Below are 13801 nucleotides of genomic sequence, written 5' to 3' on the forward strand. Positions count from 1 at the left end.
AAATGCAATTTTAAAACTCTCCATACACTTGGTATTAGTAAAATGTTTGTGTACCGGGCTATTAATAGGTACAATGAGACCTCCTCTGTTTGTGACAGAAAAGATCTGGCCGTCCACGTAGTGTTCGTACGAAAAAGGTGGTCAAAGCAGTAAGGGAAAGAATTCGAAGAAATCCTGTCCGAAAGCAAAAGATTTTATCTCGGGAAATGAAGATAGCACCTAGAACCATGTCGCGTATTTTAAAAGATGACTTAGGACTTGCAGCCTATAAGAGACGCACTGGCCATTTCTTAACTGATAATTTAAAGAAGAATAGGGTGGTAAAATCGAAACAACTACTGAAGCGGTACGCAAAGGGAGGTCACAGAAAAATTTTGTTTACGGATGAGAAAATTTTTACAATTGAGCAACATTTTAACAAACAAAATGACCGTATTTATGCTCAAAGCTCTAAGGAAGCTTCCCAATTAGTCGACAGAGTGCAACGTGGACATTATCCGACTTCAGTGATGGTTTGGTGGGGTGTTAGCTATGAAGGAGTGACTGAGCCATATTTTTGTGAAAAAGGTATCAAAACATCGGCACAAGTGTATCAAGATACCATTCTTGAGAAGGTAGTTAAGCCCCTTAACATCACCATGTTCAATAACCAAGTATGGTCCTTCCAGCAAGACTCGGCGCCGGGTCATAAAGCTCGGTCCACGCAGTCTTGGTTGGAATCGAACGTTTCGGACTTCATCAGAGCTGAAGACTGGCCGTCGTCTAGTCCCGATCTTAATCCGCTGGATTATGATTTGTGGTCAGTTTAGAGAGTACAGCTTGCTCTAAACGCCATGATAATTTGGAGTCCCTAAAACAATCTATACGATTGGCAGTGAAGAATTTTCCCATGGAAAGAGTGCGTGCTTCTATTGATAACTGGCCTCATCGTTTAAAGGACTGTATTGCAGCCAATGGAGACCACTTCGAATAAGCTTTTTATATTTTTAATTGTTTTATATTTATGTATTAAACTGACACACTGTAAAAGTAATAAATGTTATTTGCAGTTAACAATTTTCTTTTTTCTTTATTACAATATTTATGGCAAGACTAGGTATTATGATTGATTAATTATAATCATAGCATCATAAGCATATTAATGCTCCAGAATGCGCTTGATAGTGGATCGCTTCCAACATTTATGACGACAGTTGTCTCTCACCTGCTCTTTAAATCCGGTTGTACCACGGACCCAAAAAATTATAAACCCATAACATGCCTTCCCTACTATTTCACAAAACTCCCTCCACATCCATATTAAGATATAAAATTACAAATAATTTCACAACCAACAATATCCTTTTTCCGATCAAACAGGATGCAAGATTGGGTCACGTGGTACAAAGGAGCACCTTCTCATTGACATGACCATTTGCCAGCAGGCTCTTCATAATAGGCGGAATTTATCGGCTGCCTGGATTGATTATAAGAAAGCCTATGATTCAGTGCCCCATACTTGGCTCTTAAGGGTGTTGAATTTGTATAATATTGTTACAGATTTATGCACCTTACTTGGGTCATGTATGGGACAATGGACCACTGTTCTCAGATATCCAGGTGTGATTCCCGCTGAATGTGATGAGCCGATTAGGATCAAGCGGGGTATATTCCAGGGTGACAGTCTGAGTCCATTGTGGTTCTGCATGGCCCTGAATCCTCTCAGTACTCTCTTGTTGGATTCAGGGTTAGGATACCGTCTACGGAGAGAGTGAGCCTATATCTCACTTGCTTTACATGGATGATCTCAAGTTGTTTGCATCAAAACAAACCGAATTGATTGAGTTGTTAAAAATAACTGAAAAATTTAGCAACTCAATCAATATGGAGTTTGGTGTAGATAAATGTGCAGTTATTCATGTGAAGCGAGGGGAGGTTGTGGTCTCTGATGACATTCAAATCTCAGAGACTGTAAGACTTAAATCCCTTTCTGAGACGGAAACCTACAAATATCTGGGTATGCCTGAGGCACTGGGTATTGTTAGTGCAGACGTAAAACAATCGGTGAGGGAACGTTTCTTTGGCCGCCTGAGAAAAATACTCTACAGTTTTTTATCGGGTGGAAACAAGATTCGCGCCTTCAACGGTTGGGGTTATGCCTGTACTCATGTACTCTTTTGGTATACTCAGATGGACTCAGACCAAATTGGACGCCCTGGACAGAAAGGACCGTACTCTACTGATTGCACATCGTATGCACCACCCACGTTCGTCAGTGATGAGCTTGTACATCCCGCGGAAATGTGGAGGCCGAGGTTTACTTAATGCTAAGGACTTGCATAACCGCGAGGTGTGCAATCTTAGGGTAACCTCTTCGGGGAAACTGAGGGTTTTGTCTTTGCAATTATGGACGAAGTTATCAAAACGAACAATTATAGGAAATACATCCTGAAGGACGGTACGGTCGATATTTGTCGGGCATGCCATCGTCCTGGTGAATCAATCAGGCATGTAATTTCCGGTTGTTCGTATCTTGCTAACGGCGAGTACTTGCATAGACACAACCTTGTAGCCAAGATCATACACCAGCAAATTGCTCTTCGATATGGACTTGTGTCTTCTGAAGTACCATATTACCAGTATATACCACAACCAGTTCTCGAAAATGATCATGCAACGCTGTATTGGGATCGATCTATTATCACAGACAGGACAATTGTTGCCAATAAGCCTGATATTGTGATAGTAGATTGATTGTTGCGCCGGGCAATACTTGTTGATATCACCATTCCGCATGACGATAACCTTGTTAAGGCCGAAAAAGATAAATTGTTCAAATATTTAGACTTGGCACATGAGGTTACCGACATGTGGGATGTGGACTCTACAATTATTGTCCCGATTGTTGTTTCTGCGCATGGATTGATACCAAAGAGCCTCGACCAACATCTTCGGAAGCTCTCAATTGGCCGTTGGGTCGGAGGCCAGATGCAGAAGGCAGTATTGCTGGACACGGCGCGCATTGTGAGGAGATTCCTCACTTTGAATCCCTAACCGCCGGTGGCCTGGGTCTTGCGCTTCGCCATCGGAGGGTCATACATTTTTTATATTTTTATATGCATGTTTTTTTCTTTTTAAATGTACATGTAAAAATGTTAAAAAAATACCTTTAAAATAAAGAGAATTGACCACGGAATAATAACATCTATCGGCCATCAGCTCGTTGTTTGTTACATCGATTAGTTATTTTATGCAACGTTTAAATAACGTTAGATGGCGCACCTTGTATTTAGATCCCCAGAAATTCCGTTACTGAAATAAAATTGTGATGCTACAGGCGCAAGGTAATCCACTGTCAAGTGGCATCATGTCGTTGTATGTTTTAAATATAGATGGCAGCACTTTTTGACTTACTACAATAATTATAATATCTCAGTGTTCGTCGGAAATGTGCGGAAGATATGGGCAAAGGGAACCAGAGCCTTTTCGGCTATACGTTAACCCAAAGAGAAAAATAATATATTATTTGGAAACGTTAACCATTATAGTCACTTTTTACGTCAATCAAACGTCATAATTTATTATGGCACCAAATAGCTGTGACCTCTGTTTGTATTCTTTGCTATTCTTCGTTTCTGTGTTCCTTAACTCTCTGTATAATTTAAAAATATCTACTTATCTGCTTTGTGCTTGGTTCTACACTAATGTCAAATGTATTGTCCCTAAAGAGTATTGCAATGCTTGTTATTGTTCTGAGATTACAAGTTGTTCCTGGGGCCTTATTCTCTATCCCGCACGTTATTTTGACAGTGCGTAACAAGCACGCTACACAACGCGTCATGTTTAGGACTATAGAGATTTGGCTTACAGAATACCATTCCACGCACATTTCTCGAAGATAACATGACACGGCCGTGTTACGCGCTTACACTATCATACAGAATAAGGGCCCTGATTGCTTTTTGACGTTGGCGTGTTTTTGAATTATTAAGTTATTATGTCATTGAATTATTAAATTCATAATACATTAATTACATATTTGACAAGGTTGTGATGACTGTTTAGTGTAATTAATGGGTTCTATTAATACAAAGTTTAGTCACAATTGCTTTAACCTACTTTTAACATACGACGAAACAAAAAAATCTGTATTAAAGTGAGTAAAACTCTGTTTTATTTATCAAAACAACATACTTACTTAATTCAAAATATAAAAATGTAGATATTTTAGTAAATCATAGTAAATTATAAATTGTAAATCTAGGAACAATAGCAGCTGGCGAAGAATTGAAGTTTGAAACCATAGGGTACACCAAGGCAAGCACGGCCTCAGGAGATCTACGTCGAGCGAGAAGAGGAGTCGAGTATGTGGTAATTAGAAATCATCAAAAGAAACCACAAATTAAGGTTGGATATCGTTCTACTAACCGACGCGACACCAAAATACATACTTAACAAAAAAAAAAATAGTACGAAAACTGGTAAAACTTAAATAACTAAATATATTAATTTATAATAACATGATTAGTCTATATTAATTCTTGTTGTATTTTTGTTCCATTTCTTTTTTGAGGATGGAAAGGCGAGTGAGGCACGCGTCGCGCCAATTCCTGCGATCCTGCAGTTTGCTCGCAGGCACCATTTTTTCTAGTTGGTCGCAGATGTCGTCCTTACTTCTGCTCGTAGTCATGCGTGGTATTTCTCCCATAGTATTGCTTACGTTGTAAATAGTCTCTCCATACCTGAAAACAATCATGAAAACGTAGTAAGTATTTTGTCCTCATGTAGGTAAACTTTGTCTTTTAAAATTAAACATTACGTCGTGTAACTAAACGCGTGTTTTTATTGTGCCAGCACGTGTATAAAAAAGTTGATGCCAGTCGTCGCACTTATGAGTAAGTTCGAAATTAATACCGACTGTTAATTGTAAGGAAATATTAGGTTATACTATCAAAAGAAGTGATGTATTTTATATTTACCTGTCAATGTAACTCCTCATTCCTTCAGCATTTAGATGAGCAGTTTCTAGTGCCCCAGAAAGGCGTACCGCATACCAAGTCCTTCAGACATCACCTTGTCTATATCTGCCACATCGACGATCTTGTCGTCAACCAAACGCCACACTTCATCAAGAATTGCATATCTAAAAGTAAACAAAGGTTGATGAGCATTGCGCAAATATACCGCAAGTAAACATAATGTGTAGGTACATTAGACAATGAACATACCTAAATCTAAAAATAATAGGCACTTATATATCGATCGATGCTTGGAAGCCTACTTAAGCGTCATTTTTTTTTCAATTGACATTAGGTCACCAAAAATGTGCTGCGTCCAAATATGTATAAAACTCATGTCGCATAAGTCAATTACCCTCACACCTAACGATATAATAATATCGATTGTCTTTGTCTTGTTACCCATGTCCTCTTTGACATTCTATGTCCTCCGCTTTTAGACATAAAACATTATATTAACAGAAATGTTGGTATTTTTCTTCTTTTTTTCATATGGTTAATCAACAAAATATATTATATCTATTCTTTAAAGTATAATATTAAGTTCGTAAGTACGACATATTTTGAAAATATTGCGAGTTTAATTACGAGCTAAAGACAGTATAATATACCAATGTCCTTAAGGTGGCCTCAATTATGTTTCGATGTGGTATTGTTGATCGAAGCTCGATGCCGTTCTTACTTAGTGAAACCAGCAAGAACTTTAATTTAACACTCTCTAATCGAACTATTAACTTTGTAAGAGTTTTTGGATTCGAAGAATGCAAGTTACTCAAGACTAAAATATGTGACTGAATTGTCAATAGGTATATTTGATTTTTGATATAACTAAAAAGGAAGTACCTAGGCAAATAATAAGAGCATACATTTCTACCCTACGAACATATTGTTAAAAATAAAATGATATAAATTATGAATATTTTGCATTGCTTATTCCACACGCTCAACATTACGAAATAATACAACCAAGATGATTGTTTTCTGAGAAATATTTACATGAAAACAATGAACAAAGAGAATGCCAACGTACCAAATGGAAATATTCGCTACTTACTGGATACGATTGAGGACAAAACCATCGATTTCCTTAGAAAGGAGACTGGGACTTGTCCAATCTCTTCCATGATCTCTCTGGTCTTCTTCGCGACCTCAGGCTTTGTCCATGGAGCAGGTACGATCTCTACAAGTGGGACGTAATAAGGGGGGTTTACGGGATGGGACACAATCACCTGAAAAATTCACGTTACATTTGCTTAAATCGGTTAGAGAAATACGAAACTCATCTCAAGAAGTAGTCACATTAGCGAAGTTTTAAATGATTGGTCCCTTGAATTGGAAGAGTCCTGTTTTATGTTTGGAGTAAGGAATAGAAATATCAATTTATTCTTCTGAAAAACACGTTAAGAAAGGCAAAAAGGGCAAAACGCTTGTAACGTCTGCTTCTATCGTTTAGAGCTATACAAATCTGCTTGCATTCTTTACATTACCTACACTTACTTACAAATATTTGCCATTTATTTTTTTCTTACCTGCGACTTGTGCTTCATGTCTTTGGAAAATAACGACGGCAAAGTGGTGCTCGTAGAGCTAGACAGAATGGTATTATCACCGACCACTTTGTCCAAATTATCGAAAACCTTCCTCTTCAAGTCTAAGCTTTCTGGCACGCATTCCTGAACGAATATAGCGTCTTTGACAGCAGTTGCTAAGTCATTGGATCCTGTAGAAATTGTATTTTATTAGCAAGATAAAAATAAGCTTTTATGTATTTTTTTATTTTCTGTTAATAAGGCACTATCGATATCGTTCAAATATAATCTTTACAAAGAATTAAGAAAAATACTGACTTCGGCAGGGAATAATGATATTTACGTTATAGTTATTAAAATATTGTTTTATTCACTGAAGGCATTGTTCAATACAACATGAACCTTTTATCTTTATAATATGAACTTACTGATAATAGTCAAGTGCAAGTTGTGGATACGAACTATGACTGTGCTAGATATCGGTATAGAGATTAGAATGCATCTATTTGATAAATTCAGTGACTGCTTTATTATGAAAATACAAACGTTGGCTTTGTACTATTTATCGTATGTCGTCTATAATGGTTTAGTAGGATTGGGATAAGGTTTCGTATAAAGTGGTATATTGACTGCATCGATGGCATACTTGTAGTACGATACAACTGCAATGGCGAAGTCTCAGGGTCGATCCCCGGGGAGGGCAAAGTGACATTGATGTTTTTTTTACTCGGTATCAGTCTGTAATCCTGAATTTGTGCTCGATATGATAATAGACTTGCCCTCTATCACATCATAGGATGAGATATATACGGCAGAAGGTGGATTCACTAGTTTCGGATCTGCCTACGCCTTCAGGGATAAAAGGCGTTAATGTGTGTGTACTTATTACTCAAAAGAACGAATATATAAATACATATAAAATTCAAATTAAAATAGTTTAAGACATAAGTGAATGTAAACAAAAATCCGTTATTTTACATCAATAGATCATAATGACTTAGTCAAGGTTTGCATGGGCAGCCTTGGAGTGTGAATTTTATTGGTAAATGTACAAACGAAATAGTGGACTGTTCTAAAATATGTTCGTTAGATTATGAAATTAATAACCCGTAGATCCGAATGTCTAAATAGTAGATAGAAATACATTGATTTAAATTTGCGAATTCATCAGTTTCATCACGTGTACTTTTTATAGTTGTACAAAGAATATTTTACAAAAAATATATTAACTATTTTCTTACGTACTTATTGTATACTTATATTTATGGAAGCCCTGTATTATATACTGTCCCATTGTTGGGCACGGGCCCCCTGCACTACTGAAAGGGTTTAGGTCTCAGTTCACCACGCTGGCCTTGAACGAGTTGACAGACTTCACACACCTTCGAAATAATAATGGAGAACGTATCAGGTATACAGGTTTCCTAGCGATATTTTCCTTCACCGTTAAAGCAAGCGATCATTCACAAAAAATACACCCATAACTTTAGAAAAGTCAGAAGTGCGTATCCTTGAGTTTGAAACTGCAGTCATTTGATTTGGCAGTCCCTTCCACACCCAACTAGGCTGTCGCCACTTATTTTTTGTGTACTTAATTCGGAATAATTAACCTTTAACACACTGGAACTGCTGATCGGCGTTGAGACTTCCCCGCAATAGACCATCTTTTTCTAGCGTTTTCAGCTGGGCTTTAATATCATCCAGGGCGTCGGTAATTTGTTTCTGCACCACATCGAATATCGTGACCTGGTAGCCGACAGACGCGAAAAGCATCGCCCATGATCTCCCAATCAGGCCACTGAAAGCAAAATGCGTTATCTTTACTTTCTGTAGTTAGTAAACGGAAAAAATCTATTGTATGTAGACCCACTTATTTTATCTTAAAGGCGAGAGACAGACCAATTTCATATTTTGATTTTAAATAAAAATATTAGAGTGTGTTAAGATGGTAGGATAAGGGAGGTGGCGTAAGGTAACCTACGTATTGAATTTCCTTATATTTTTCCTATTAACTGGTGAATGAATTAAATACCAGACCGCATAACAAACGTATAGTACCTATAACAGACTGAATAAAGTGAAAAATGTTGCTCGACACATAGCTAAATACATTAACCGTATGGGATGCCCATACCTTGTAAATATTAAAATCAAGCAATTTAATAGACATAACACAACATAGGTAGTTCAGAATATCTTTGGAATACCTACTTATAATTTATAAGTAGGTACTTATATAATATTATGTCGTATAAGCAGTTTTCATATTATAGATTCTATAAACAGAATTTATATTGAAATGCTAAAAAAATATTATTATTCTGATACTTATGTAATAAAATATCTTTGGAATATTTTTATTAATATTCATTTATCTTGTTTGAGAGTTGTATTTATTACATTATCATATACAAATTAACTTTTGACACCAAGATAACATTATCTCGGCAAGATCGAGAATCATAACAACTCACAAAATTATATCCGTAGCAAACATTATGGAAGGAATAAAATATGATTTTTCAATAGAACTTAATTATTGTAAACAAACCAGATTAAATAATTATAGTCTACTTTGGTTTTATATAAATTTGGATAAATAACTCCAAAATGAGAGGGTTACAATCAACCTGGGTGAAACTTTAAAACCATTATTGAAGTAATAATACTGTAATGTTAATAGGCCTGTAAAAGGTACATATATACCTACTGAGATAAAATTTTATGTAAGTAATGAATTGCTCGCGGTTTTGCACATGTGTAAGAGTTTTCCAAGATAAAAGACCCATTGTATAGTTTTCCGAAATAGAAAGTAGCCTACCCATATACTTACCAGGGTCTCCAAATTGCATCGAAATCCTATCTTAATCCTTTATTAGTTTTGAGTTTATCAAGTGGGAACAGCTAGACAGATGCGGCGGGGACTTTCTTTTAAAATATAGTTTTATAACATTTTAAGGGGAACAATTCCATAATACATGATTGTTCGATAACTTAACCCATTAACGCAGCGCACGCACGAAGAACTCACTTAAAAGGAATCAATTTTCCCCGTTTATGCAATATTTTTCATTGATGCTCTGCTGCTATTGGACATAGCGTGAAGTTATATAGCTTATAACCTTCCTTGATAAATGGCCTACCCACCACTAAAATACTTTTTCAATTCAAACTAGTAGTTCCTGAGATTAGCGCGTTCAAACAAACAAACTCCTTAGCTTTATATACCTAACTAGCTTTTGCTCGCGGCTCCGACCGCGTTATAAAGTTTTTCAGGCTAAAGTTTTCCGTTATAAATAGTAGTTTCCCGGGAGCCTATGTTCTTCCCAGGGTCTCAAACTGTCTCCATACCAAATTTCATCTTAATACGTTAGGTAGTTTTTGAGTTTAACACGTTAAGGCAGACAGATGCAGCGGGGGACTTTTGTTATATTATTTACAACTTTTAAGTGAAACAATCCCGTCATACATCATTGTTGCATAACTTTAACCGTTTACGCAGCGCAGGCAACGGAAGCTCTCAAAACTCATAATTTTCCCCGTTTTTGCAACATGTTTCATTACTGCTCCGCTCCTATTGGTCATAGCATGATGATATATAGCCTATAGCACTCCAGGAACAAAGGGCTATCCAACACAAAAAGATTTTTTCAGTTCAAACCGGTAGTTCCTGAGATTAGCCATTACTGCTCCGCTCCTATTGGTCATAGCGTGATGATATATAGCTTATAGCGGTCAACAAATAAAGGGCTATCCAACACAAAACGAATTTTTCAGTTGAAACCGGTAGTTCCTGAGATTAGCCATTACTGCTCCGCTCCTATTGGTCATAGCGTGATGATATATAACTTTGAGCACTCCACAAACAAAGGACTATTCAACACAAAAATATTTTTTCAGTTCGAATCGGTAGTTCCTGAGATTAGCCATTATTGCTCCGCTCCTATTGAATATAGCGTGATGATATATAGCCTATAGCTCTCCACGAACAAAGGGCTATCCAACGCAAAAATAATTTTTCAGTTTGGACCGGTAGTTCCTGAGATTAGCCATTACTGCCCCGCTCCTATTGGGTATAGCGTGATGATATATAGCCTATAGTACTCCACGAATAAAGGGCTATCCAACGCAAAAGAATTTTTCAGTTTGGACCGGTAGTTTCTGAGATTAGCCATTACTGCCCCGCTCCTATTGGGTATAGCGTGATGATATAAAGCCTATAGCACTCCACGAATAAAGGGCTATCCAACGCAAAAAGAATTTTTCAGTTTGGACCGGTAGTTCCTGAGATTTGCCATTACTGCCCCGCTCCTATTGGGTATAGCGTGATGATATATAGCCTATAGCACTCCACGAACAAAGGGCTATCCAACGTAAAAAGAATTTTTCAGTTTGGACCTGTAGTTCCTGAGATTAGCGCGTTCAAACAAACAAACAAACAAACAAACAAACAAACTCTTCAGCTTTATATAATAGTATAGATAAGTATTGGTATCGGATACCTTTGCTGCAGAAACCGTGGAGACACGCAGTAAAGAGGTTTTAATATTTTAAAAAATGCGAACCGCTTTCATATAATATTATTCCTCAAAACCGATGGTCAATATTGTTGAAAACGCCTAAAGATGCCTAAATATTATAGAAAAAAAGGGGAATAACGAGATTATAATTATCAGGTAACTACCTCTACACCGGAATGCAGATAGCCGAGTGATTTCTCGAGAGCTGCGATTGGTTTACGAAATTCAATACAATCAGAAATTATTTTCTGGTACCGATCCGATTGTTTATGAAAATAAGCGCAGTAAATTATGCCTAAAAATAGAGACTGCTCATCATAATTTACCACTAATTAATCTGAAATACTTATTAGTTTGTTGCATTTAAATAAGTTAATACATTTAACTTATAGTTATTTTTTAATCACATCATTAAGACAATTGATTGGAATTACTATTAATCGGATTTTTTCTAAGTAGGATGTGCAGACACTGTGTGCCAAATATGTGCTTCATCTGTATTATACACGTACTCTACACTAATTATTGAGTTTAAAATACTTCAGGTGAGTAAAATGTCACTTGCAGAATCAGAAAAGGAGTATTGTTACTTGTTAGTTGCAAGGTCACATGTTTTATTTTGTAGTAAGGCAACAACATACCTATACAACGATCTACGAGTAATGTTATAGTTCAATATAGAGTCGCTATTTGTGCTATCTCTTATCCCAACGTTATAAATGGAAGTAATATTTCTAAATGCTCGTATATTTAAGACTAAAAAGGGGAGCAAGTAAATCTTATTAAACAAAAACTACTAGGTAGTTTATACTTGCTCACGATATCACTAAGTAAATGTTACAAAATCTCGCCGGTAAACGTGTAGAACAGTACTGTAATAAAGCGAATTGAGCCAACTCCAATATGAAAATTATTAAACTCCAATAAATATAAATAGCACCATACCATTATGACGGACTCTTATTAGAATTTCAATAATCTTACGAATGAAAATATTTAAAACAGGAAAATTTATTAAAAACAACATCTCAAACCTACAGAAGACATTTTCCTTAAAGAACGTCATCTGAAATTTTTACCTTGGAATAACCGGTACAACTACTTCTAATATAAAACATATTAAAAAATTACCTTCCCACAATCGCGACCTTTTCTGTCTTGAATTTGGATGCCATTATAATGAGTATGCGTTGAGTTGTTAACTTTGCGGTACGCGACGTGTGAATGAGACAATTTTGTGCCAACCGATACTTAAAACCTTCATTGAACTCGTTATTGTCGTCGATGCAAGGTTGAATAAGTATTAGCCGCGATTCAAAAAAGATGATTTCTACGCTTAGTTTTTGAGCATTAATTTCGTGTAAAGTCAATTAGAAATTTAGAACAGGAACAATTACTGTACGTTTATCATTGGATTATTTGTTGATACTAAATAAAAAATAAAATTTGAGTATTTGTGAGCAAAGTTTTATTTATCAATAAAGGTTCGCTTTAACATTGAAGGAAAACGTGTCAGAAAAACTACATAGGGTCATTGCGCCGGTTTCGCGACCGGCTTTAATGGGCGATTACCACTAATTACATTATAATAAATAATACATTAGGTACCATTATAGTAAATAACCTTTCTTTTCGAAATAAAAATATACAATATTCTTTTAAGGTTTAATATTGTGTCCTTCGGCCTTTTTTTTTAAATCTTTGAATGACCAAAAGAGTTTACCGTTCGCCTAATGGTAGCGATACGACCATCCATAAACAATAGAAACTAGAAACACCATCTAAAACCTTGAAGTATTATTTGGTATTCAACTGCACTCGCTATCCTGAGACATGAGATGATAAGTCATATTAGGTCTGCAGTAGTTACACGGGCTACAATGTTCTTCAAACCAAAAGTAACTACACACTGCTGCTTGGTGGCAGAAATAGACATAGTGGTGGTATCTTACATATGAAAGACGTACCACCAGTAGAGAGACCTTCCACCAGTAGAGAACTACCACCAGTAGAGAGACCTGCCACTAGTAGAGAGACCTACCACCAGTAGACAGACCTACCACCTGTAGAGAGACCTACCACCAGTAGAGAGGCCTTCCACCAGTAGAGAACTACCACCAGTAGAGAGACCTGCCACTAGTAGAGAGACCTACCACCAGTAGACAGACCTACCACCAGTAGAGAGACCTGCCACCAGTAGATAGACCTACCACCAGTAGAGAGACCTACCACCAGAAGAGAACTACCACCAGTAGAGAGACCTGCCACCAGTAGAGAGAACAGCCCTCATTTGGAAGCATGGAAACAGAATTTGAGTTTTAGCATCTTCCGTTTCCACGTCACATCTCAACGAAGGAACATCCGGTTACTCCTATCTTGATAGCTTGATGACGTATTCCCGGTTTCCGTTAACCAGGTCGCAGCGGCACGGTTTCTCGCTCATTGTAACATCGACTACTATTGAAAAGCGATACATAGATTCGAGTTCTCCTAAATTCCGAAACGGAAAGAAAAGTAATAGGACGAGAAAAATAAAGAGTCGTCGCAAGCCGGGCATGGTAATTAAAACCTTGCAAAACAAGTCAGTTATTTAAAAAGTCTATATTATTAACCTCACAACATGAGTTAGGTAGGATTTGATTATGATAACACGTTACTGCTATATGATTTTAGCTTTTAAAAGGCACGTAACGGCCTTTTACAGGATTATCCAAAACAGCCACAATTAGCCGAGCTGAGTAAAAGAATTAGCGTT

The 13801-nt window shown here is 36.8% G+C and overlaps 1 protein-coding gene across 1 annotated transcript; it reads right to left on the bottom strand.

The window, feature by feature from the left end:
* Positions 1-4455: 4455 nt before the first annotated feature.
* LOC115441101 (lambda-crystallin homolog) lies at positions 4456-12302 on the bottom strand. The gene is given in 8 exon segments (XM_030165708.2): positions 4456-4721; positions 4959-5010; positions 5013-5122; positions 6052-6094; positions 6097-6226; positions 6527-6717; positions 8137-8324; positions 12178-12302. Coding segments are annotated over 8 exon segments (966 nt in total). The 5' UTR covers positions 12222-12302; the 3' UTR covers positions 4456-4513.
* Between the last annotated feature and the right edge of the window lie 1499 nt (positions 12303-13801).

The sequence above is a fragment of the Manduca sexta genome, chromosome 26, assembly GCF_014839805.1.
Source record: "Manduca sexta isolate Smith_Timp_Sample1 chromosome 26, JHU_Msex_v1.0, whole genome shotgun sequence".
In the NCBI taxonomy this organism is placed as follows: Eukaryota; Metazoa; Arthropoda; class Insecta; order Lepidoptera; family Sphingidae; genus Manduca; species Manduca sexta.